This window comes from Castor canadensis, chromosome 6 (assembly GCF_047511655.1).
Source record: "Castor canadensis chromosome 6, mCasCan1.hap1v2, whole genome shotgun sequence".
Classification (NCBI taxonomy): Eukaryota; Metazoa; Chordata; class Mammalia; order Rodentia; family Castoridae; genus Castor; species Castor canadensis.
Genome location: NC_133391.1, coordinates 115574944 through 115602669, shown reverse-complemented (window position 1 = coordinate 115602669; position 27726 = coordinate 115574944). Strand labels below are relative to the sequence as shown.

The following is a 27726-nucleotide window of genomic DNA, read 5'->3' as shown; positions in this document are numbered from 1 at the left end:
CAGAAATGAATACGAATCCCACACCTTCCGACCCACAAAACCAACAGACTGGGAGCCAACTGGCTTCACGTGAATCTCATTTCTCATTAAAGTGGCCACTTCACCCTGAATTAGGGAAATGTTGATATCAGAGCAGCCCCTACCCAAAGCGGCTCAAGCTTTCTGACTAGCTGAATTGGCCCCAGAAATGTCAAAATTTGGAGAGAAATACAGAGGCAAATTTCCTAGACCCAGGCCAGCCATACCTAGGCTCCACCACACTGCCTGCCTGTAGTCCCCGGCTGAGGAACTGTATAGCGTACAGGGAATATGCATAATCAATCTAGCCCTCTAGCACTAATGGAATAAATCAGAAGGTGCCCAGGCCAACAAGAGGGAAGTCAAGGAGAGCCTATGGAGCCTTGGGTTTTATCATTTTTGTTTTCGGTTGGTTTTGTCTCTTTATAGTGCTGCAAATTGAACTCAAGGCCTTGTACATGCTAGGCAAGCACTGTACTGCTGAGCTACTCTCCCAGCCAGCCAGACTATTTTTGAGCAATTTCTTTTAGAAGGCCCTGGTAAAACAATGTATGTTTGGGCCAGGGGTATGGCTTGATGTAGAGTGATTGCCTAGCTTTGTTGTCAGCACAGAATTAGTAAAGCCAGTCCTGATGGAATTAAAATGTATTTTTGCGTCTATGTAGACCAAAAATTCTATGCCCAGCCTGGTTGCCTTTGTTTAGAAGGGTAACAAGGGAATATTCATAAATGTAGAAGGATTCCAGAGAAATCTACATAAGTAATCAGGAGAGAAAACATAATGAAATCTCAAGGGAAATACTGGCAGTGAGCATTAAATCGTGAATAATGTGGAATGGACAAGGCGAGAATGGTTCGATAGTCAATACTCTGTTACTATTATAGATTAATTATTCAAAATGTTCATGAATCAGTGTTAATAGAGATTAATAGTATTTCTGGTTGATTCTAGAAAAGCAGAATGAGAATTTGAGCTAATACCATATTTGCTGTGAGTGTGGATCAGGAATGAGATGCTTAATATCTAGTTTGCCACAGAATCCCAGTGCTCCAAAAATGAGGATCTGCTTCCCTAGTCACTGTCACATTCTTGGGTCACTTTTGTAAGCAATTGTTGACATCAGATGGCGGTTTCTCCTGTCATCTCAGAAATGCCCACCCCATGGCAAATCCCATGTAACGTTTTCATTCAGAAAATGATGATAAAAAGGATGATCAATTAGAGATCCTTTCACTTGGTTGTTTTTGTCTTTACTACGCACAGAGTGGGCCACACACCAGCACTGCCATTACCTAGAAGCTCACACCCTGCTGCAGCCCTCCTACCTCAAATCTGCATCCTAACAACATCCTCAGATGCTTTTCCATTTGCTTCTGAATAAAAGTTACCATTGTATTAGCGTATTTTAAGTGTGATATTGCCATGCATGCGTACAATGTATTTGGATGATATTTCTCTTTTAATACTCTTTCTTACCCCGTCCTCCACCCTTTTTAAACAATTTTAATGGGTTTCATTCTGTTTTCATACTTGCATAAATCATACTTTGATACGGTTTTATATTCACATTAAAGTTTGAGATGTGCTGCTAAGATCACTCCAGTTTTAAACCTCTAAAAATTTATCTTCCTGTGTAATTCTTTCTCACCATAAAATCTTAAAAGAACCAGTCACTGTGGTGCATGACAATGAGGTGAAGAGGATGAGGCAGAAAGATCATGAGTTCAAGACCAACCTGGACTATGCTTCTTTTTAACTAAAAAAAAAAGCTTCAAAGAGAAAAATCATGTATTCATCTCAGTTAGATATTGTGAAGTCATTCAACAAAATTTAAACCTATTCCTGAATTTTTTTGATAATTGTAGTGAAGTCTTAGGTTTTTTGAGGAGATTGGCACTTCACGATAATGAATTTTTCAGTTCACACATTAGTATCTCTCTCCATTTATTAATCTGTCCCAAAGTACTGTACAGTATTTCTATTTTTTCGTATTTTTTCTTAGATTATCCGTATGCATTTATTTTTGCTATCATAACTAATCTCTGCACTATGTTTTCATTTACTTTTGGCATAGAGAAGATTTATCAATTTTGTAACTAGCCTTCCCAGATGTGCTCTTAGTTCTAATAATTTTTCATTTGGTCCTTTTTATCAATTGATAACTGCTTTATACACTTGATTTTAAAAAAAAATCTGGATCCAGGCATGGTGGCGCACCCCTGTCATCCCAGAACGTGGGAGACTGGGGCAGGAAAATCATCAGTTTGAGGTCACTCTGGCTTCATAGAAAACCTGTCTCAAACAAGCAAACAAAAATTCTTGGACTCAGTCAAAGAATAATTTCATATGATGTTAAAAACATAGAAAAATATACAACTTTGGGGACTTAAAAATTATTTGGCCTTGACTTCCACTTCTGGGGAAATGGAATTCATGTACTTTTCCTTATTCCTCTATTGAAGTACAACTGAAAGACTGAATATTATACACAAACAAATGTAACATTCTGAAAGATGAAAAGAAAAATGGTAGACTGACTAGGAAACTCAGGACTCAAGAAATGATATGGTGATGCCTCAGATGTTCCAGACTTGGAGCTGAAGAAGCTGGCAATCCAGAAAGGTCAATAGGTCCAAGGCAATAAAAGCTTCCACAACAGCCAGCTCTCTATGGCCAAAGAACCAGGAAATAGACACCCTAGGAAAACAGAGCAACTGTTAAACAATAACTGTTCTACCCTAACCAAACACCTCAGAAAAAAACTGAAAAAAAAAATGTGACTCCCCCCTCCCCTCAGCCCATGACAGAATGACAGAAAGTGAGGGGCCTGGAAATTGCACCCTCCTGGACTGTGGCAAGTCGCCCAGACACCTGCACAACGAAACCTTATGCTCACTCTGCAGTTAAGTGGAGCCCTTCCTGTCACAGCAACGGAAGCAGAGTGGAAAGTCAGCACTTTCACACCACCCAGTCAGTTTGAGTCCACTTCCCACAACTGGTCACTAGAAGCCATGTGGCTTCCATTTAGTAAGTAAGGAGGTGCTCCTACCACCCCCAGCAGAGTGGTGTCTGTAGAACTCCAGTGGGTAGCTGGAGTTCCCACCCCCCACCCAGGTGTAACGTGGAGCCCTCCCACCTCCACGTCAATGGAGGCCAAGTGGAAAACCTAGACCTTTACCTCCACCTTCTAGGAATGAGGCAGCACCACCTTCCCTCCATGAAACTGAAGGGTTCAAGATCTAGTAGTTCATAACATTCAAGTTGTCCAATTTTCAATCTGTGGGACAATTTGGATATTTCATTCACAGCAGTCATAAGAACCAAAAAAATTACAACTTCATTATTTTAAAACCATTGAGTACCAATGCAAAGGTAACATATGTTATGACTCGCTAACAAAGATTCTTGTTTCAGCTGTCATAAAAATGTTACAAGTAATTTTGAACACATTTGTAATAAAGAAGAAAATATAGAAAGTCTCAACAAAGAAACAGATGTAAAGAAAAGTCAAACAGTAACTTTCGGAACTTAAAATATACCCTAACAGCAGAGCGTCGGTGGCTCATGCCTATAATCCTAGTTACTCAGGAAGCAGAGATCAGGAGAATCGTGGTTCGAAGCCAACCTGAACAAATAGTTTGTGAGAACCTATCTCAAAAAAACCCAACAAAAAAAAGGGCTGGTGAAGTGGCTCAAGGTGTAGGCCCTGAGTTCAAACTCCAGTACTGTGAAAAAAAAAAAAAAAAACACCTCTTAACAGATGTGAAAATCTCAATGGCAAAAATGGAAGAAACAAATTAATCTGTGAATTTAGGAAGGGACGAACAACAGAAATTCCCAAGTCTGAGCAACCAAGAAAATAGACTGAAAAAATAATGGACAGAGACACGGATTGGTGGCACTCTAACCAAAGATGTAATAACATTGGTGCCATTGTAGAAAGAGGAGTATAGAAAGAGGCAGTGCTGAAAAAGTACTCCAAGAAATAAGGGTTGGAAAGCTCCATAGTATGCATCTTTGTTCACAGAAAGACGCATCATAGTCAGGCCTCTGAAAACAAGCCAAAGTTTTAAAAGCAGTAGAGAGAAAGAACAGCTTACCTATAGGAGAAAGGCAGTTCTATGACTGGCGGTTGGGCGGGGGGGTAGTTCATAAGAATCTTTGGAGGCCAGAACGAAGTGGCGTGACATTTTTCAAGTGCTTATAGAAAGGCCTATCAAAATATCATTTGGGAGCAAAGAGAGAACTAGAGATCTGGTCACCAGCAGTCCTTTCTTAAAAGAATGCCCAGAGAAAGTTACCTTTAAAACAAATGACAAGAGAAGGAATTTTGGGACAATGAGAAGGAAGGAAAAATACGAGTCAGTGCAATATGCTCTCCTTCTCCTCTTGAGCTTTTTGCTCATGGAAGCAAAAGCTATATCACGTCTAATATGGTTCTAAATGAAGACAGGAGAAATACTTAAAACAATTATAAATGGGATTAGGGTAAAGGTATGTGAAGGGAGGTAAGGTTCTTTCTAGACTCTACTGGATATTAAACTATTCATAAAGATGAGGCAGAAATTTTCCCTTTCAATTTGAATAGTATCAACCTTTTTTTTCTATGAGTTTACCGAGTCCCCTGCAGAAGAAGTGACTACCACAAGTCCTTGGAGAGCAATTTTGGAAATTGCTATCAATTTTTAATATCAAGTATTAACCCAGTAATCCCCTCTCTAAAAATCTATCTTAATGGAAACATTTATACAAAATAGTGTGTACAAGGTTGTTTACTGTAAAAAAAAAATGCTCATCTGTAGAGGAGGATCATGTGTGTATATATGTGTGTGTGTATATATATGTGTGTATATATATATATATTATATATATATATATATCTGAGTTTATACATGAAATAACAGTGTACTTTACACCATTTAGAGAAGAAAACAACCCATGGCATATTGTTGGAATTCCATTTTGTCAAAAATAAAGGATATATAACCAAATACATATTTATATGTTTGTATTTTTATGCATATGTATACCTGCTGTGCATATTTTAAAAGGCACATAATAAAAAGTTAGTGGTAGCTCACTTTGGAGAGAAGTTAGATGAAAATAGGGACAGATACATAGATACATAGATACATAGATAGATACATAGATACATAGATACATAGATAGGGCTTACTTTATACGCTTGCTTTGTAGTCAGTGTATATTCTAATCTAGGTATGAACAGATTATTTGCATAAAATATATGTATATGATTTTGAACGTTTCTCTTTTTTGTTAATGTGTGGCACCATAATGTGTGCAGAAAGCTACAGTTTCCTTTTTATCTTAGCAGTATGTCTTAGAGATCTTCCCATTCCTTCTCATACAGAGCATTGTCACAATTGGCATATGGGACTTCCTTCTAACATCCTACCCTCTGTGTCACATCCCTCAGGAGGTGTGCAGTAAATCTGGCTGTTGCCCAGGACATTCTGTTATGTGTTCATTTTCAGTTCTGCAGCACAAATCCTTATGGATGGTTTTTCTACCCAGGTGTTTGCATTTCCTTAGGTTAAATATACTGAAAATTAGAAATGCCAAGGGAAATGCTAAATAAGTTCCAATTTGATATCACTAAATTCTCTCCAAAAAGGCTATATACCCTTTTGTAGTTTTTTCAAGCCCCCCTCCCCACACACATAAGGGCCCATCTGTGCTTTTTTTTTTTTTTGTCCACTACATGACAAATGGATAAGGTGATAATTCCTTCAAAATTACTCTGTCTGCCATATAAGGCTCCCTCACACTTAGAGTCATTCCAAAGATGTCTCCATACATTGTGGGATTTTGTTCTGTAATTCCTTCTTTCAGTCCCATTCCCTTCTCTGTTCTGGGAACCCTCATAACTTTTGATCTGTGAGCCTTCTGATTTAAAAGTGTATTTGTAAAATATTACCATTGGGAGAAGCTAGGTAAAGGATACAAGGAACTCAATGTATTGTTTTTGCAGCTTTCTGTGAATCAGTTTTTTAATTTAAAAATATTTTAAGTCATTTGTCATTGCTAGGGATATGAATTGCGAGGAGAAATCTGGAGCAAGCGCTCAGTTCATCATTCAATTCCGTCCTGCCTTGTTTTGAATCATTACAAAGAAATATGTTATTATTGAATTAATAAAATTTCATATACCTTTCTTAAAAGAATAAGTGAAATAGATTTATATACACAGACATGAAGAGAAATTTACAAAATTAATTGGACTTTTGTATTTGTCCCTTTTAACAAGGAATTTGTGTTTCTTTTCTAATTTGAAAAATAAGATTGATGAATTAAGGTAAGTTCCAAAGATGTGTTTCAGTAAAAAGGTGCTCACCAATAAATTGGATTGAATTGATAACAGTTATGGATGTAATCCTTCTAAAGATAATAATTTTGTGTCTAATTTTTGTAAATATTTCCTATAAAAGAGCTACTTTCATGAATCATCATTAAACTTTTTGTGGGAACATGTGAAATAATAAAGACCAATTATAGACATATTTTCAGAAACTCAGGGTCACAAGATAGTGAAGCATCTTCCTTCAGTCCAGGCCACTGTGGACCACATGTTGGAGTAACGATGGTTACTTACTAGTCATTGTTTTGTGATGTTGCTACCAAGTAACACAGCACCACCCAGTTAATTGTATGTGTTTGGGAAAATTCCATTTTATCATTCCTTTTTATTATCCAGAGTGTTGGTAAAATTAAGCTTTCAAGCAGGAAATGTAATTTACCACCCAGTCTCTGCTACAAATTGGTGTGCTCTGCCCTATTAAGTGTTCACCCCAGACGTGAGGTCCAGATGAGACTTGGAGATGTGCTCTGTGCTTTCACTTTCTAAATCAGCTGTGGGAACTTGTTGCTCCTTAATCATTCTGTAACCCACTCTTTCCCTTAGGCTTTTTGGAAGGGCCATAAACAGCGGAAGAACTATCTGCTCAGGCAGAAGTTGTTCACAGAGAATGTTGACTCTGTTGTGAAGGTAAATAACCTTTCCTGCCATACCAAGTGCTTGGCTTAACTTTTCCTGTCACTTTGACTTGATTCTCTAGAAGGCAGAATAGGGTTTGTATCAGCCTTGAAGGTTGGTTCTGGGTTTGAATGCTGACTCCATTGACTAGACATTTTCAAACAAGTCAGCAACCAATATAACTGACCCATATCCTTTATGTGGTTATAAGAATCAAATATTTTTGTAACCACTAAATGTTCTTTGTCTAGAAAGTCCAAATTGATTATATTAAAGCTGAGTGCCCCACACACACACTCGAGTTTAATTTCGTGTTCCTCTTATCATATTTGCTAATAATATTTACAGTGCTCAAACATACCAACAGAAAGCCTTAGTTGTAAGGCAAATGCCACACCAATGATAGGAGATAGAGCTAATTTAGGACCTATATTTGGGTGTTGAGCTAGTCTAACCCAGAAGATAGCTCTGAGCTAAAGAAAGAATTGTGGTGACCACTCGTGTAGTGCCAAAAGCAAAAGAATTGTATAAAAATGAACACCTTGGAAATCCAGATGAGCGTTTGGACAGTTAGGCTGGCGAGAAATTGGAACCAGATAAATTTAAAAGATGCTTTCAACTGAAGACAGAGAATGACAGTGTCTAGATCCATCATGCATTATCTCCTTAATGAAATGGTGTCCTGTGTCACTATGGAACACATGCCTGCTCCCTCAAGGAAACTGTTGGAGAAGTTGGTCCCTCCTGAGGCCTCTTGAGCCATTTTTCTGTAGAAATATTGTTACATTGAGAGGATGATGGAAGAAGCTCTGGACTTAGTTTAATTTGATTCCCTGGCTCATTGCAACTTAGCAAAATGCCTGCAACTCTTGACTTTTATTTATTGAGATTAGAGCAAAATAGTAGAAAGCTACCTAACTCCCCTATCCCTCTCCTATTAAGGCAGTGAGATTAGGGTAACATAAAATGTTTTCAACCCTTGAGAGAAACCAATGAAAGAAGACAGACATGAAGGGTAGGCTTTCAATATCATTTAGCAGGCTGCTAATTTTTATCAAATAAAATATCATTATTTTTAGAAAAGATTTCCTAAAACCACATTAAGGGTTGTTTGGTGATGGCTTTGGTTTCTCTGTCACTGTGTTTTAGATTCAGTCCTGGTACAGAATGGCAACAGTAAGGAAGAACTACCTTTCACGCCTGCAGTACTTCAAAGACCACGTAAGAGACATTCACGTGGTTTTTTGGCTGGGTTGTGAATGAACTAAATGGATGCTGATGGAACGTTAGCATTGACCGATTTTCATTGAGGGAAATGACCACTTGGGAAAGAATGGGTCTTAGAGCTCAAAGTGGTAGTGTTTGGAGGCTTATTTTTTTAATTCAGAAATCACCCTGAGACTCAGACTTCACCGGTCAGGAACAGAAATGAAATGAGAAGAGTAACACCAGATACAAGATTCTAGAAAAATATTTTCCAATATAGCACATATAGCAGTTTTTCTAACTGCTAACTGAAAAATTTAAATCAAAGCCCACAGAAGGAATTTTTTCAGAATCTTCAAAGAATGGATATTTGAATATCTGTTAGATTATCTAAATTCTATGTTGAAATTCTTTTCCCTTTTAGATGTCATTATTTAAGCAGTCTCCCTGTAGTCTTGCTTATATCTATAGCTAACTTATTTGATTCATTAAAAAGTGGAGAAATAAATGTCAGATACACTATAACTATGTATCATTAGTTCTAAATAATATTAGTTATTTTTCCCCAATTTCAGTGTAGCGTTTAGTTTTTATGTACTGCATTTGTTTTGCCACAGCTCTTAAATAGTGTCCATGCTTAAAAGTTCCAAATTCTAAAATAGTAGAATAGATGGAACTCTGGGGAATCACGACATGTCTCCCATGTTTTGCAGAACAATGAAATTGTGAAAATACAGTCCCTGATGAGAGCAAGCAAAGCTAGAGATGACTACAAAACACTAGGTAAGTAGTTGCCTTCAGAAAAGAGCCTGGATTCCTTACCAACCACAAAGGAATGTTCTTTCCATCATAGTGGTTTTAGAGGCTACTCCAAGAACAGAGGATAACACCACTGTTTCCAGTAGACTTTGGTCATCTCGGACTTTAGGTTCTACACTAGTGTGCAAAGGAATAGGTGGTAACAGGAACAGGGTTTTATTGTTTGAAATGAAAGACAAGTAGAGTGGATATAATTTCTTCCTCAAAAAGAACAGAGTTGGCAGGAATGCTGCTGTTGTCATGTTAAATTTGAGCAATAATGAAGAAATTATTGCAAAAGAAGATAAATCTGAAGATAAGGTTATATTTAAATTATTCAATTTATTAGCTAGCCTATGATTTTTCTGTCTCATTTTAGGGATAAAACATGTTCACATATTCATATATGAAATTTTGGAAATGCAAATAAAAAGCAAGCAAAACACCATCTCATCTGTCAAAGATGATAATCACAAACATCTTTGTCCCATGATCCAAGGTCACTTCTCCAGTAAAGATCTTTTGAGTGGCAAAATAGTAACACAGATGATTCTAGATTTGGTTCTTCCTGCTGTGAATTGCTTATGATGTTGGTTTAACTCTTATCCCTTGAGAGTCAAAACACCACAGAACCAAGCTGGGATTATAAGGCAGCCTTGACAGGTCATTAGATGAAGTAGAGGGACAGTCCTTGAGGTTGCCACAGCTAGCCAGGATTCTTTCAAGTCATCTTTCTATGATTGGTTCTAATTCTTCATCCCAGATGGTTTATTCTTACTGTTTACTGAGAGCTGATCTCAGTAGGCATGTTAAATTTTTTTTTCAAAGAGTCAGTGTGCCAGAGAATTACAGCATAAAGCTGAAGGTATTAAGGAAAAGTCTTCTTAGTATTTAGGTGGAAAACCCTCTCAAAGATGAAACTGGCCCCTGGGTTTCAAGGGAGCGCCCTCCCTTGGTCTATGCTGAAAGGTCAAGGACCAAGTTTCAACTTGTAATAGCATTTTACTTTTGCCAAGTAGAACATTCAATTCCGCTTATCATTCGGTTGATCACTGCTTGGCCTTTGCAGTCCTTGTTTGACCCTTCCTCAGTCAACTTTCACCTGGTTGAGACGCCTTCCCAACCGCAGCCAGAATATTGATGTCTTATCTGACTCAGCCACCAGGTGTCAGAGCCAAGGTCACTTGGTTAACTTTCTTTCCCAGATAAGACCGTTGCTCAGTACATGAGTGCTGGAGATACTGTGATATTAGAAAATAGCAGGCCAGGCCTCATCAACTTTGGGCATTTGTTTATATGACTCTTCTTGTCAGGATTTTACATGACGCAGAATGATTCACTCCACAGACCAAGTACTTTCATTGGGATATTTTTCTGGTAATACTTTATTTCCAGGCCTTGTTTCTTTCCTGTTGGTAATAACTGAATTAAAATACACCAATTCTTTCCTCTGCAGTTGGCTCTGAAAATCCACCGTTAACAGTAATCCGCAAGTTTGTGTACCTATTAGACCAAAGTGACTTGGATTTCCAAGAGGAACTGGAAGTAGCACGATTAAGGGAAGAAGTGGTGACCAAGATTAGGGCCAATCAGCAGCTGGAGAAAGACTTGAACCTGATGGACATCAAGATTGGCCTCCTGGTGAAGAACAGGATCACACTGGAGGTCAGTGGGGTCAGAGATTGTCGCCTCCCAGGAGAGAGAAGATGTGTGTATATAATCTCAGCTCGTGTGTGTGCTCACAACACTTTTGTCCAGCGAAGCTCATTTGGAACCTGGAATAAGTTGTCCAAAGTTCATTTATCATTTTTACAATAGGGAAGTGTTTTCCCTGTTTATGACGTATTTTGTACAGCTTTTTACCTTTCTGAAATGAAATTTGCATTTAATGGAACCTACTTACCTATGTACCTTCATAACTCAGACCTTAATATAATTATGAAATAGAAAAACAAAGAAAGTAATTCAGAGCTGGGCACCAATGACTCACGCCTGTAATCCTAGCTACTCAGGAGGCAAATGAGGAAGATTGCAGTTCAAAGCCAGCCCTGGCAACTAGTTCCCAATACTCTATCTCAAAAAACCTATCAAAAAAAAGGGCCAGTGGAGTGGCTCAAGGTGTAGGCCCTGAGTTCAAGCAACAAAACTGCAGAAAAAAAGTAATTTAGCATTTTAAAAGCACATGTTCTAATATGAAATACATGAGCCTGATTACATTAGGAGACATGATAAAGTCACCAGGAGCTCAGGCCTCTTCCCAATGTCACCACAGACTGAGAGGCAGCAAAGGACAATGATGCATTGATGGACTTGTTTTCCAAGTCTTTGGAAAGTTTGGAATAATCCGGTTGTTGTCTGCCCCCAATATACACAGCAGCTGTAATTCTAGACCTAGTGTATTTTGAAATTTTTAGGGAGTAGAGAATGTATTGTGCATATTCGTAAAGCAATTAGATTCTAAGCTCAGATAATTGCAGACAGAATCTTGATCTCTATGAATGACTAGAAGGACATTCATATAAGTCCTGCCATGCACGATAGGGGACAATTATTTACCCAGGACTATCCTACAAATTACCAGACAGCAGAGCATATGTCATCCCTAGCCCCCATCTGCCAGAAACCACCAGTACCTTCCAATTAGCACATCCAGAATACCCCTACATATTTCCAAAATGTCCCCAATAGAGTGGTTCCACACCCATTAATAGCCTCCAAATAAATAATGCTGGGGGTTCGTATCTGGGTGAAACCCTATGTCAGAGCTCCATAAAAGTACGAAAAGAGTCATTTTAACCTATAAACAAATTTCTAGGATAAGACCTCTCTCTATGTACCTGGTCCTTTTCCATATGCCATGTTAGTTTTCAGAAAACTGTGTCAAATCAAAGAGAGATGTTGACCTTCTAGAAGCTGGGAGAAGGCTATGGTAGATCAAAAGTGGACAATCAACTGCCAGTGACTGAGCTCGTGGTTCTGCTCAGCTGGGAGATGAGCAGCCCTGGGGGACCTTAGAAGTGGGTGTGAGAATGCCCCAACCTTCTCCAGGCCTCATAAAGCATAAAGACCCCCAGAAGAGAACTAAAGAGAAAAAGAGCAGGTGGTAACGTAGAAAATGATAATGTTGTCTAAATACTCAAAAATAAAAAGCTATTAACTGTTTTCATTATTGTATCTTTTGTCCAAAATTATATATTTGTATTATTTGATGCACTTGACAGCTTTTAAAGTATAATATATTCCAGAAGGTCCTTCGGAGAATTCCTTTTATGGTCTTAAACTGCTATTGTGTCCTGCTCCCATAAACTTGTAAACAGGAAATGTCTTGGCTTTTAAAATAAACACTTAATTCCAGATCAGTAGATAGTTTAAATATTAAGTGTCTTGTAGAAATACAATCATGGCAGATTTCCAGAGCCCTATGAATGTTTGAGGTTTTGCTTTTTTTATTTGTTTGTTTAAAAAAGATATTTATTACTAATTTTAGCATTGTGAAACAAAGTTAACTTTTTCAGCCAAGTACAGAATCCCAGCTATTTAAGAAGCTGAGGCAGGAGTATGGTTTGAGCCCAGGAGTTCAGGGCAAGCCTGGGCAACATAGCAAGGAAAAAGAAAAAGTTATTTTTTTAATATATTTTCAAACACCAACTATGTATCCAACATTTATTAGAAGTTAAATTAATGATTATTAAATATGGAGTCTTTAGTCTTATTGGTAGCATTTTTAGCTTGATGGTGAATATACAAGTCAAAAGTTTATTTGTGGTACTACAAAATAGAAAACAGATTAAACAATAAACTGAGGCCATTGAATTAATTTGATATGTATTGTTACACAGCCACTGAAAATGTTTTTGAAGAATGTTTAAGGACAAGGGAAATGACATATAATAAGAAAATAAGAGAAGAAAATAGTGCCTAAAGCAATATGATTTCTTTTACTGTAAAAGGTTGCATGTTTTTCCTCATATGTGAAGGCTAGACCTATAAGATCAATGTACACGTAAATACACATATGATCTTATACACAAATACACATGTATGCATGTATATATGAATGAGGGAGGTAGGGGAAGGTGGGAGAGGGAGAGAATGTTAGTGAGTGAGAGATATTGAAACATTGTGAAGATAATGTAATACAGTGCACTGTGAGCTGTTGAATAATAGGGGAGCAAGGTGATAGAGAAAGAGTAATAGAGGGGGATTAATCTGATTAAAACATGATACGTACATGTCCGAAAGGCCAAGGCAAAACCCCCTTGGACTATCAATATACACTTTGAAAAAATGAAGAACAGGGAGTAAAGCAGCTCCATTCCAGTGATTGGTACTAGGGAAGGCAGAAGGAAAGGGTGAAGGAGGGCGAATATGGCGAATGTATTTTGTATTCATGTATGAAAATAGACAATGAAACCAGTTGAAATTAATCTAAGAATAATAGGTGAATCTAATTAAGATATATTGTTAAGCACATACGTAAATGTCATGCACAATGTATTCCCCCGCCCCCCCACCCGCATACAACTATTATATGCTAAGAAAAAAAATTTACTGAAGAAAACTTTACCGCATACAACTATTATATGCTAAGAAAAAAAATTTACTGAAGAAAACTTTAGTGAACTTTCTTGAGCAATAGAGTTAAATTGATCTTCTTTATAGTTTTGATTCACATTCCTCTAATAACCAATGAGGTTGAGCATCTCTTAATACATTTGTTGGACATTTTTATCTTTTTAGGAAAATACCAATTGAAATCCATTTTTGAGGGGATTTTTTATTTTTTGCATTATAAGATCTTTTATTTATTTTAGGCACAACTTTCTTATCCAATGTAGGATTTGCAAATATCTTCTCCCATCCTGCGAGTTATCCTTTTATTTTGATGATATATGTTGAATCACACAAAAGTTTTAATTTTGATGAATCAATTTTTTTTTCTGTTGTCACTTGTGGTTTTGGTGTCATAGCTGAGAAACTATTACATAATCCAAAGTCACAAAAATGTATGCCTAGTTTTTCTTTAAGAGTTTGTTTTGAAAGAGTTTTATAGCTTTTGCTGTTACATTTAGTTCTCTGATCTCTTCTGAGTTAATTTTTGTTTATTCTATGTCTGACTTCTTTGGAATGTGGATATCCGGTTGACCCGGCACCATTTGTTAAAAAGTCTATTCTTTCTCTGTTGAATTTTCTTGGTGTTTACCTTAAATCTATCCTACAAGCACATGAATACAGCTTTGGAGAGCACATACTCCAAAAGTGAAATCCACCTGCAAAGTACATTTCCTTAATTTAACGTTCTCTGTTCTTTTGTTTCCTGATGAGGAAAGTGTGAAAAATGAACCTTTCTGGCCATCTGTGTTCCAGGGTGTGTGGGAAGGGAAGAGGTAAAGAATACCAAGATCAAAAGTAGTAATGTCTGAAAATTCTTTACAGGACGTAATCTCACACAGCAAGAAACTGAATAAGAAAAAAGGAGGAGAAATGGAAAGACTGAATAACACTGATAACCAGGGAATCAAAAGCTTGAGTAAGGAGAGGAGGAAAACACTAGAGACCTATCAGCAGCTGTTCTACCTTCTGCAGGTGAGCACGTTGTCGTTCTCTGTGGATTTTGGATAATCACAATGTTCCAAGTTTGTGATTTACAATGGCTCTTTCTCCAGGCTTCAGCAGTAATAGTTTGCATGCTTTGAGCACCTACAATACCACCCACTGGTTTAGGTTAGTTCTTACTACACCCCTGGGAACCAGGAGAGACTAAATACTGTCCTTCTTCCCATGGTACAGAGGAGAACACTGAGACACAACCAGTAAATGGTAAGGCAGGACCCAGGCAGTTTGACTTTGTAGCCTTTGTTCTTCGCGACTATATCATACAACACAAGCAGAAAAACTGCACAAGCAGAAATCCTGTAAATCTAATAACATAAACAGAGGATGTTAATGTGAAAAACTGAAGTCACTGTGCAACACAGATCTTTACAAGAATGAAGCAGCCCTCCTTCAGGGGACAGAACCAAGGGATTAAGAAAAACTGTGGTTTTTTATTTCGTTATTTTCATAACATTACTGTGATCTAAATGAATTGTAATTTCCCATTGCTTTTGCAGAGCTGTGAGAACTAGTAAGTTTAGGTGGTTATGATTGGACTTTGAAGGACTCGTTATTGTTTTGCTTCACCATCAATTTACCCATCCACCCTACTGACTCATGCACTTAGTCACAGAGGAACCTGGAGGGGGGTGGTGATAGTGGTAGATAGGTACAAGCACCCCTCTACAGGAAAACTTTGCCAAACAGGCAGATCAGTTGTTTTGTGTCAGGCACCCAGTGACCCACATGGATTCTTTCAAGGCCTGAAGATTCCTGAATCTTTGCCTGAGGATGTCACTGGAATTAGATGTATAGAGAACACATTATACAAACCATAAACAAGAGTTATGACTAGTCCTGTTGAAAGACAAGATGGTAATTTTCGCACACTTGAGGATTCTCTATTTGAAACAGATTGGGGAATTCTCTTGAAACAGATGAGGTGTCTCCAATGGCCACTGTGTGGCAGCATAGAAAGTAAAATGTTAATTAGAGCTATGGAATCTGCTGTTAATCCAGCTACCTTTCCAGAAAGGGAGTCCACTTTAATCAGGGAAGGTTTTTTTTTGTCTGCTTAATTTAGAATTGCATCATCCACCAGTTGGACATTTATCATATTTTGTATCCATGAAATCCCAACCTTATGCAAGTTTTTTAAGATTTAGTTTTCCTAAATTTGACAGAATTTCTGTCATAAGAAAAGTAAAAATCTAGTCACTGGCCTAAGACTTACACTGTTTGCCCTGTTATAAATGGAGGCTCAATAATGGAAAGCAGTAAAGGCCCAGGCACATGTTTAGAATAATTCTAGAAGCTTTATCCTCCAAACAATTCCAAACTGGGCCATTCAGTTGTATCAAGTGAAGTGTCGCTTGTGTTTTCCCGCCTTTTCTTCTCTGTCTTTTTTTGCATAATTAGCCCAGGGTCAGTGAAGAAATTGTAGAAAAGCAAGTGGCCTGGATCGCTTTGGTCCTTAAGTTAAACTTTAGTAAGCATTTTTAACAGAGCAGCAGAATTTGCTTGGATTTGTCTTTTCAGTCTTAAGACAAATGTAAAGGTTTTGGGTTCCTGAGGGGAGAATAGTAAGTAGTCCTCTTTTTCATGATTCCTAGTTGCTTGGTGTTAGAAAAGAGTTATCAAACTCTTTTGATATTACAGAGCTATCAAAAAAAAAAAAAAGAAAGAAAAGAAAATCATCCTGACTTTGTCATGCATAAAATTTCAACCAATAATTACAATTTCAAAAGCAAACCTAAATAGTAATGTAACCCAAACCAGAATTTGTGTCACCCTGTAAACCTTAAATCCAAACTGCTGGAGTATATTCAGGTGAATACTGATTATCAAACATCTAGTGTTACTCGCTGTTATAAATTAAACCTTTTCTTTTCTCATCAAAAGGAGGAAATAGGAGTGTTATATTTCTCTGTATGGCTTCTTTCCTCTATAAATACCTTTTAGTTTCTTTTAAACTCCCTGCCCACAATCTGATCAGTATAGCTGCCGAAGGAAAACCCTATGGTTTATAAAGGCTGATACTGTATCTCATAGAACCTATCCTCAGTGGAGCCCTGAGGGCTCTGTGTTAATTTAACTCTTGTCAATCTTTTGAATTCTTTTTTGCTGTTCTCCCATGCTGACCTTCATCTCTCTCTTTAGCCTCCTTACCTCACACTACCTTCCTACTCCTCATAGAACACCATGCCATCCCACTGTGTCCACATGGAAACATAGCCTTCTCTCTTTCTTTCTAGTCTCAGAAGATGTTATGTGTTTCCCCTGTTCATCCATCAGTCCTTCTAGGCCAGTAGAAGGACTGGCCCTTAGTAGCTGGGCCATTAGTCTATTCTTGCCAGTCTCTTTGGATACCAAATTCTGTGTTCCCTCTCTTCTGCATCTCTACAGTAAAGATCAATATATGATTCTAAAGGGTTAACAGTGCCAAGTATATAAAAGATAATTATATATCACAGTAAAGAAGACATTTAAATCCTATCATAACTTTCTAATGTAGCTTCTTATGCTCTAGTATTAATGATATTAGCTGATACCTTTTAAAGTCTTACATACTCCTCGATATGCTGTTAATGAAGTCATTGAAGAACAGAGAATCAGGTACTGTTTTCTACTTGAATAATGTATTGACCAATAGTTGGGGGGGGGTCTTGTTTTGTTATTTCCTCTTTGCTTTTAGACCAACCCTTTGTACTTGGCTAAGCTGATTTTCCAGATGCCACAGAACAAGTCAACTAAATTTATGGACACTGTTATTTTCACGCTGTACAACTATGCCTCTAATCAACGGGAAGAGTTCCTGCTGCTCAAGCTCTTTAAAGCTGCTCTGGAGGAGGAAATAAAGTATGTACATAACTGTGGGTGCGCAGACACTGGCACACAGGCCCTCTGGTTATCGGTGGCTAGCTCAGATTTACTGAAAGAATTTTAAAATGATGCGGTGTTATTCATGCATATTGAAATAGATCGAGTTTCTTGAGACTCACACGGAATCCCTGTGGGTGGTTGAATTTCCGCATTGTTAGAGCTATATTATGCTACAGCTTTCTCGCACCAGTGAACCCTTTCTAGGGTTCAATTAACTATATTTTCCATGTCCAAAACTATTAGAAACCAAAAACTTACTGAAGTCAGTGAAGAGATTTATTAAAATTCTTTGGATAATAAAACCATCAGTGAGTGGATGGAGATCGTGATGCCTGCCTGCATAGTCTTTCCTGTCTTACTAGAACTCTAGCTGTTTTTGCTAATTTGTTGACTTAGTTGATGTAAAAAAAAAAAAAGGTGCAGGTAGCTAACTTAGTGCCCCCCTCCCCAAAATGCCTGAGAAACATCCTAATCCAAGGTGAACCTTCATTGCCTCCCTAACTTCCTGGAACTGTAAGCTCTGCCAGATCCAAAGGGCTTCTGAAGCACAGGAGCCAGGCACCTGTGCCTTGGGTGCCTGTCAGCCAGCATGAGATGGGACTCATGAGCAGTGGTAATGGCCTGCGGTGACTGTGGTAAGTACTGAATGGATGACTCGAGCAACAGGACAGAGTAGAGGGATGAGAAGAAAAGACCCACCTACGTGGACCGAAAGAGATATTATGGAACGAGAAACTGTTTAACCCAACACTTCAAGAGGTAGCTGCATATGTTATTTAAGACGTGGAAAAGAGAAGAAGGAACAGCATGGACACAGGTGCAAGACAGAAAGTGGATTAGCCTTGCCAAGATGTGACTTAGTGAGTGAGGGGAGATGAAGCTGGAAAGGTAGGCACACTGAATAGGAGCCCAGGTGTTTACCTTCTGGGGACCAGCAGGATATTGATGTGACCACATTGGTTTTTTTTAGAAGATTAATCTACTTGTGCTGCACGAATAGAATAAATGAAAGTCACACAAGTCAGAGAAATAGGGGGTAAGAAGGAGGGAGGTAGTCTGGATGTTTAGCACACTGAATTTTAGCAATGGGTGGTGAACACATGGTGGAATGTGTAGGAGAAATTCAGAAATTCCAGATTGGCCCCCAGGAGGGGTATGGATTAAAAGCTGAGATCAGAGGACAGGTCCTAAAGAGATGTAGCTGAAACTATTCTGGGAGTGAAGTCTGAGGGGCAAGCAAGGGGGGTGGCAAAACTTTCTTTGGTGGCTCAGTTACTGTTTTATTGGACCATTGAGTTCACCCCATCTGCCCTAATAACTCATACAATTAGTCAAAACGAGAAAGAAAACAGAATTTAAAAGTGGAAGAGGAGCCAGCAAAGGAAAGAAAAAGAAGTGACTAGGTAAGATAAAAACCAGAATAGAGCACTGTCAGACCCTAACAGGAAAGGAAGTAGAAAATGGGGAAATTGGTCAAGAGAGAAGAGGGAGAAAGTTGTACAAGGGGTGGGGAGAGAGGGAAGAAGTCATAAGGAATTGGATATCAAAGTCTAGAAGAGTGTTCAGTGATGGGGTGTGTCTAAAAGCTACTTGGCAATGAATTAGAGTGGGATCTGAACATGTGTAGATAGCTCATTCAATCACGAAAGTACTTGAAATTTTGAAAGAGGGGGTCCAGTACTTATACAGTATCACCTGGAAGTGTTAGTCTTGGTCTACTTTTGACTCATACCTGCCTTCTAGATTGAAATTGAGACTGAAACCAATTTAGATCCTTAGCTGTGTTGAAAAACACAGCTGAGCTTGAGGAGTGGCTCAGCTGGCAGAGCACTTGTCTGGCAATCATGGGGCCCTGAGTTCCAACCCCAGAACTGCCAAAGGAAAAAAAAAAAAACATACACACCTTACAAATGATTGCTTCTTTTCAAATCATACCAACTGTGATCTTCATAAATAAAAATATAATTCCATAAAGTTTGAAAACTCTATACATAGAAACAAATCTGGTTTTTTGTTGTTGTGGTTTTTTTTGCTTTTTTTTTGGCTTGGGCTTTGTTTAGATCAAAGGTAGACCAGGTACAGGAGATAGTGACTGGTAACCCTACAGTCATCAAGATGGTCGTCAGCTTCAACAGAGGTGCCCGGGGACAGAACACCCTACGCCAGCTCCTGGCTCCAGTGGTGAGAGAGATCATTGAAGACAAGTCCCTGATCATCAACACCAATCCTGTAGAGGTATACAAGGCCTGGGTGAACCAACTAGAAACACAGACCGGAGAGGCCAGGTAACAATGCAGGAAGACAATCATTTTCAATCATGTATTATAATCGTTTGGCATGTGCATTTATGTACACTCTCAGACTCTACTAAGCAAAAAAATAATCACTGTAAAAAGTTAATTTTCAGTCCAAAATGTGACCTCCCTTTAACACACCCTCACAGGTCACATTCTGAGACTGTTGGTCATCTTGATACTAAATTTCAGAACCAATTTCTCCCCAGTGCCATAGCTTCTGTAGTTGTCTCCCTTCTTTATTCTCTATGTGTTCCTAAATCTAGCCCTAGGGATGGTGCACACTTTCTCTTTGCCTGACAAAAATCCTTTTTTAGTTACCCAGTGAGTTAACTTCTGTGTGTAAGCAGTAATAGTCCAGGTAGGACAGGTTTGTTCTGGGAGGTGGTTTGTGGATCTAAGCAATCGTGGCTTTTGATTTCCTGAATGAGGGGGTCTTGTGAAAGAATTTAGATGAGCATAGAGGATTATGTGGGTGTTGTCATAGCACCATCTGTAATGGCAAAAGGTCAAAATACGTAGCTTTGTAGTAGGAAACAGATGCTTCTATAGCACAAAATAGCATAAGTGTTTGGAATGGTGGAATAGATATATATTTATTGGCACAGACACTATGCTCATGATTTATTTTTCAGTTGCAGTTAGGAACAATAACCTGTTTACTTTTTTAAAAATTGGCCATGTAAACAGGCGTGATGGTACCTAGATAGGTGTAATTTCAGCACTTGAGAAGCTGAGGCAGGAGAATAAAGAGTTTAAGGCCAGCATTGGGGTACATAGCGAGACCCTGTCTCAATTTAAAAAAAAATTGGTCATGTATATACACACTATACACAAATTCCATTGCAGACTTGGAAGTTATGTACTAAGCTATAAAATGAGTTATCTCTGCACTGGTATTATGTTTATTATTTACTTATCTATATTTTTTTCCTATAATGCACATACTGCTTTTTATTGTTTAAAAAAATGAAAAAAGAGAGTAAGAGTTGGGAATGTGGCTCAGTGGCAGAGCGCTTGCCTAATATGCATAAGGCCCTGGGTTCAGACCACAGCAAAGAAAAAAGGGAGGAAGAGAGAGAGGGGATCCCTGAGGAGCTCAAAGGGAGCTCCCTTCTGCTCCACTAGTGACACAAGGCACATCCTTGCACCTCACTTAGCAAAATCTTGTTATTGGCGTCGGAGACAATGTCCAATGCACTGCAAAAAGCTTGACTGTAGAGCCAACTTGGCAAAAATACTAATGCCTGTACCTAAGCCTCCAGTTAATTTAAATCCCTTGTGTTTTCAGCAAGTTGCCTTATGATGTGACCACAGAACAAGCCCTAACACACCCCGAGGTGAAAAATAAACTAGAGGCTTCTATTGAGAACCTGAGAAGGGTCACCGACAAAGTCCTGATTTCTATCATTTCTTCCCTTGAACTACTGCCGTAAGTTGGATTTGAAGCAAATTTTAACATTCATTGCTGGAAGTTCTTGGAATCCTGCATAAAGTGAGCCCCTGTAGTGAAAACAGGAGTCTCTCCCTCATTTTGTATTTACTATTTAAAAAGGTGGCCTTCCATCATGATGGCTCACACCTGTAATCACCTGTCCAAGTACTCAGGAGATTTAAGGCAGGAGGATAAGAATTCCAGGTCAGCCTGGAGTACATAGTGATACCCTGTCTCAAAAAACAAAACAAAACAAAACACTAAAAACCAAACAATGATAACCAAAAAAAGCCCGTATTAACCTTTAAAATGTATAACTATTCTCTAAAGAAAAAATAGTGCTTTGATTGTAGGCGGATACAGAGCTCAGGTATTATCATCAGTGGAAGTCCTGTGGTTCCATTACCATCTCATTTTATGTTTAATTTTGAGGAAAACTACTCAGCTATAGGTGACTGGAACAATTGCCATGTGTTTCTCCCTCACTTAGCCTTTTTCCATGATTTTTCTTTTGTCATCTGTTTTGTATGTAGTTATGGATTGAGGTATATAGCCAAAGTTCTGAAGAATTCGATCCATGAGAAATTCCCTGATGCTTCAGAAGATGAGCTATTAAAGGTAGATTTTCAAGGGTAATCTCACCATAGCTTTTCTTTGGGGGTACGAGCCAAAATTGCCAACATGCCATTTTGTAAGATTTTTTTTTCCCCATGGATGATAATTTATAACAAGCTACAGGTCTCTAATGGCTGTCAAGGTCATTGGTTATGCTGAGTTTAATTTGGAAATCTTTAATATATTTGCTCTTCTTTCTTTGTGAGCATTTTGGGGACACTAAGCATATTTTTCATCAAAAATACTTTATTGTTAGCATGTGATTATATCCACTCCTTTTACTTAATGCTTACTTAGGTTTCAGATCAGAAAATGATCTGCTTTCTCTTGGGAAATATACATGAATATATACGTTAAGGAAAAACAAGCTGAACTCTGTTTTCTCTCTTAAAAATGATCTTTTTTCTTCTGCATCACCCAGATTGTTGGAAACCTCCTGTACTATCGGTACATGAACCCAGCTATCGTGGCTCCTGATGGCTTTGACATCATCGACATGACAGCTGGAGGTCAGATCAACTCTGACCAAAGGAGAAACCTGGGGTCTGTGGCCAAGGTTCTTCAGCACGCAGCCTCCAACAAGCTGTTTGAGGGAGAAAATGAGCATCTCTCATCTATGAACAACTATTTATCAGAGACGTATCAGGAATTCAGGTGAGAAGGACCTGTAGTTCTAAAGAAACTTGCAGAAAGATGGGCATGAATAGCATGTGTTCTGTGGCTGGAGCTGGAGTCCTAAGGTGGACAGGAACTTCTGGTGACTATGTGCATTTCTTCTAGCAGTTGCCACTGGGGGGAAGAGAAGGGAAGGAAGAGCAGGCAAGGTTGATGGTGCCTGGTGTGCCCCTCCCCCAGCCCTCCTCTACACTGAGTCCTTCCTATCTTCTGATTTGTCACTGACAAAATCAAATACTCCTCCTGGTAAGCTACAGGCTTATAGTCATTAGAATAGAACACTCAATGTAGCAAACAATGGTAGGAAATGAAGTATTTAGCTATGAAAGGTTGGGAAAACCCCAGATTTTATATTTGTAGATGATCATGTATGAATATGTGCTGTCCTCTCAAGCCTTTCTTCTTCATTATATACTATATAATATATACATATATGTACACACACAAATATTATACAGTACATATATATGTATATATATGTGCACACACACATATACACATATATACATATATATATATTCCATCTGGGCAAGGGTTTTTTGGACAAAATCTACCTAGGACTTCTAGGCTGTCATCACAAGACACCTGGCTTTCCTTTATCTCTCTTTCATTGTTTTCTGCAGTTTAAAATAGACTTTCTAGGGTCTGCAAGCTGGGGCATTTTATGTGTTTGTATCCCTAGCCATAACAGTCCTTCCATCAGCCAGCAGCTATTGCTAGGATCAACTAAGAATGGAATAGTCTTGACTCTCATTTTTGTCAACTGGTAAAAGAAGCTCTGAAGGGTCGTTAGGGTGGTATAGACACAGCAGCTTGTGGCATTTACGATAGCAAATTTTGATGAATTGCTTTTTGGATAGTGTCCTGTACAATGACTGGATTCTCAGATGAAGAGTTATTAGTCTTGGGGCCGGGCTGTAGCTCAGTGGTAGAGCATGCTTAGCTTGCACAAAATCCTGGTTCAATCCCCAGGATGTACACACAAAAAGGAATTCTTAATCTTGACATTTTCACTTAAATTTCAGGAGCTTTTTTTTTTGGCAGTACTGAACTCAGGGCCTCACATGTGGAGGCAGGCACTCTACCACTTGAGCCACTCCACCAGCCCTGTTTTGTATTGGGTGTTTTCCAGATAGGGTCTCAAAAACTATTTGCCAGGGTCTGGCTTCAAAACAAGATTTTCCTGATTTCTGCCTCCTGAGTAGTTAGGATTACAGGCACGAGCCACCAGTAAACCTGGACAGGGGCTATTTTTTAAAATGATAACTTCTTTTTTTTTTTTTTTTTGTTAGAGCTGGGGTTTGAACTTAGGGCTTCATGCTTGCTAGACAGGTGCTCTTATCACTTGAGCCACTCCGCCAGCCCTAAATGATAACATTTTTAAGATGACCTGCCCACGATTTGATCACAGTGGATCACCAACAGGGCCAAGGCCCTTATTGCTCTCTAGTCCTGTTCAAGGAGCTGCATCTTGCATCCAGAAACATGGATGGGTTCCCACAGTCAGGAGCCAGCCTGGGAGAAGCTGCTACTAATCCCCCCAAGGTTTGGGGTGGAGACCAATGTACTAGCCATCACTCAGAACTTCCTATTTTAATGAAGATATCTAACTCACAATTAAATAACAGTTGTTTCCCCTTTTGTTAGGAAATATTTCAAAGAAGCATGTAATGTCCTTGAGCCAGAAGAAAAGTTTAATATGGACAAATACACAGACCTGGTGACAGTCAGCAAGCCAGTCATTTATATTTCAATTGAGGAAATCATCAACACGCATTCGGTAAGTGGGTCTGAGGAGGGGTCCCAGCCATGTATCCATGGTTCAAACATCTGCTCACTTAAAATGCTTAGTCTCTACAGGCTTGCAGTATGCATGTGCCAGTGTTCATATTCTTAATCCTAAAGTGCCCTCCAGGATTTGTTCCCTAATTCTTAAATGTTAATAAAAACCCCTCCTCCCAAACAAGAAAGTTTGCTTTTGACACGATCCAGTTGCAATGCTAGTTTTAAGCCCTGAACAGGATCAAACCCTGGATTCTGCCTAGACTCACCTGTCTGCCCCTCTCGGGAGTGCTCTCAGCTTTCCCAGGCATTTTCTGGGAAGGTGAGAATGTTCTCCCTGCTCTGACATTTGGACACATTACAGATAATCTTAACCAAAAGGCAGAGAAGTGACACGATGTTTGGACGTGGAGAGAGAGGTGGAAAACAGGCTGCTGGAGGAAGATAAGAGAACACCACCAGCATCCTCCTGCAGAGGCGCATAGCCATTGTTCTGGAAACCCCCATTTCTTAGAAGCAGCAATTTCACAGTCAGTGCTGCGTCATAATGTCCCCATCTGGTTCTCATGCAAACTTCATCACTGTCAGCCATCAGCACTCCACCCTGGCTCTGGGAAGGAAGTAGGAGGCCTGAATGTCTCTGCAATCATTGAAAAAAAAGAGAAGTCAAACATTGTGTTGGGGGTGGGAGGGGGGAACTAACTGGAACTTATTTTTGGAATTAGATTTTTTTTAAAAAGTAACATTTTCAAAAATAGTTTCAGACCTTGATAGTCAAAGCAAAGTCTTGGGAATCCACTAGAAATGAACCCGAGACCTTCAGATCCAAGCATAAATTCTAACAAGATCCCACAGTACTCAGATATACGTGAAAGTTCTAGATGCTTCAGTTAAGGATATATCCAGCTTTGAATTGTACTGACAAGGGGAAAGCGTAACAAACACACACCTCTCAAAAGTCAAACCTCTGCCTCCTCATACCAGATAGACTTTCTGGGGCAAGCTGGCTTACCCCAACTTGGCTTACAAGTTTGACCTGTGTTATTAAGCTCTTCTAAGAAATGAAAGCTTGAATGAGGTTTGAAGGAAAGATGAAATCTAGTTTTGATTTCTCTCTTGCAGACTTGGAGCAGGGAATTTCTCTGACATTTGCAACAAATTCTCAATCAGTTTAAGTATCGATTAAATGCCAGATCCCTTCTTTTCTCTGTAGGTAGGCATCCCAAATCACAAAGAAAATTGTCCAGCAGTGTACCATTGACAAAAATAATTTTCTAACAGTCAAGTAGGCGCATTCACATTTGGTTGACAAAACAGACAATGACCCCTTTGTCTATTTTTATGGTACATTAGCCACCTCAAACACACACGGACATCTTGTAATGTGTTTGCTCAGGGCAGTATCCTCAGGTAGTAGGAAGTTCTTTTTAGAATAAGAGATTCTTTCTCCTGGGTAACAGAGAAAATGTTACTGTGTCAATTTAGACTGCTAATATTTAGGGAGAATTAGTCTGCTCCTGTGTTAAAAAGAATTGAAAACAATGCAATTCTGGGAACCAGAGCATGGGACCAATTTGGAGTTCCTTCATGTGTTGTGTTGGGACAATGAGTGGTGGCAGAGAGTCCGTCCTGTTTACTGTCTAAGTGTGTAGGCGTCAGCATGCAGACACAACGCACCAGCAGTGTGACCTGCCAAGCCTGTGGTCCTGGCTGTCTGAGGAACATGTGGAACTTCAACATCACATGTTGAAGTTTAAGGAGCTATTTTCAGGAAATGTCTTATGTTCTGATATTAATAGAATGAAGAATAAAAGCTGGCCACCTAAAATACATTCTCTATTTCCAGAGTTAGCAGCCAGATCTGCTGGCCTGTCTCTAAGGAAAGCAAGAACATAAGTTTATCCGTCCTGCTGTTGTGTTCTTGTCTCTAACTTATCCTCTACCCAAATGCTGTATAACCACGCTTCCAGATTCCACCAAGCTTCTGTATCACCTCTGTTATGTAGTTCTTGAATCAATTTGCCTTTTGAAAAACAATACATATTTCTTTGCTTTAAAACAAAGAACCCCTACTACAGTGAAAAACTAGTATGTCTCCCATAAACAGAAACTTTAGAAGAAAATAAGTATAATGAACACAGAAGGAAGGACTGCCTTGCCTTCCAGCTGTATCTGAGGCTGTTCTTCCTCTATTAAAAACCCAATTAGCAAGTGTCCCGAAACTGTTAAGAAAATTTAGCATTAAACAGATGACTCTCCCTTTTACTAATCTTAAAGATTAAGAGAGTGGAAAGGAAAAGCAGTGTTAGACCGGCATTCAGACAGACATACAGATCAACTGGGATTGAGAGACCAGAAATAAACCGTGAAATTTATGGTCAATTCATTTTCAGTGAGGAGCTGACAGTTCAATTGAAAAAAAAAAAAAAAAGTCTTTTAACAAGTGGTGTGAAATTCACATGCCAAAAGAATAAACTTGTGCCTTTTCTTCCCACACTATACAAAAAAGAAATAAATTCAAAATGAGTCATAGATCATAGACCTAAACTATAAAAGCTAAAACTATAGCATTCTTAGAATAAGACATACAAATAAATCTTTGTAGCCTTTATGTAGGCTGTGATTTCTTAAAGAGGACACCAAGTAGTAAAATAAATTGAATTTCATTGCAGCTCAAAACTTTTGTTATAAATAGTGCTATTCTGAAATTAAGGAGACAGCTGACAGACTGACAGAAAATAATTGCAAATGATATATCTAATAATGGAGTAGTATCCATAATATATAATCCCACAACTCTCATTGATAAAAAAGATAAAAAATCCAATTTAAAAATGAGCAACTGTACCAACTAAGAGAAAAGGCAACCTATAGCATAGGAGAAAATACTTGCAAATCATATATTAGGTAAAGGGTTAATATCTAGAATATATAGTGAACTTCTACAAGTCACAACAACCAATAAACTGATTGAAAAATGAATCAAGGCCTTGAACAGACATTTCATATACCAGTCGTCACCAAGCACATAAACAGGTATTCACCATCATAATGATTAAGAAAATCAGCAATCATAATGAAATATCATCTCATGCCCATTATATGACTGCCATTTGAGGAAAAAAAAAAAACCAAAGAAGAAGCATTAGCAAGGATGTGAAGAAATAGAACCCATGTATACAGTTGGTGGGAATTTAAAATGGTACAGCTGCTTTGGAAAATATGGACCACTCCTCGAAAATTAAAGGTAGAATTATCATCCAGCAATTCCTTCCCTTGAGGTACACTGAGCGAATACCATTGTTGAAGGGATATCGGGACACCCGTATTCATAGCAGCATTATTCATAATAACCAGGTGTCCCTCAATAGATGAATGAATAAAATGTGACATGTCAAGCCAGGTATTGTGGCACACATCACACAGGAGG

At 38.6% G+C, this 27726-nt stretch overlaps 1 protein-coding gene across 1 annotated transcript in view; it reads left to right on the top strand.

The window, feature by feature from the left end:
• Positions 1 to 27726, top strand: part of Iqgap2 (IQ motif containing GTPase activating protein 2) — a 254967-nt gene that overhangs the window by 204738 nt on the left and 22503 nt on the right. Inside the window, exons 18-28 of the mRNA XM_074077256.1 lie at positions 6942 to 7025; positions 8163 to 8234; positions 8933 to 9002; positions 10474 to 10682; positions 14454 to 14603; positions 17308 to 17471; positions 19556 to 19780; positions 21081 to 21221; positions 21758 to 21842; positions 22261 to 22493; positions 24162 to 24294. Coding sequence (XP_073933357.1) covers positions 6942 to 7025; positions 8163 to 8234; positions 8933 to 9002; positions 10474 to 10682; positions 14454 to 14603; positions 17308 to 17471; positions 19556 to 19780; positions 21081 to 21221; positions 21758 to 21842; positions 22261 to 22493; positions 24162 to 24294 — 1566 coding nt within the window. The remainder of the gene's footprint in view (positions 1 to 6941; positions 7026 to 8162; positions 8235 to 8932; positions 9003 to 10473; positions 10683 to 14453; positions 14604 to 17307; positions 17472 to 19555; positions 19781 to 21080; positions 21222 to 21757; positions 21843 to 22260; positions 22494 to 24161; positions 24295 to 27726) is intronic.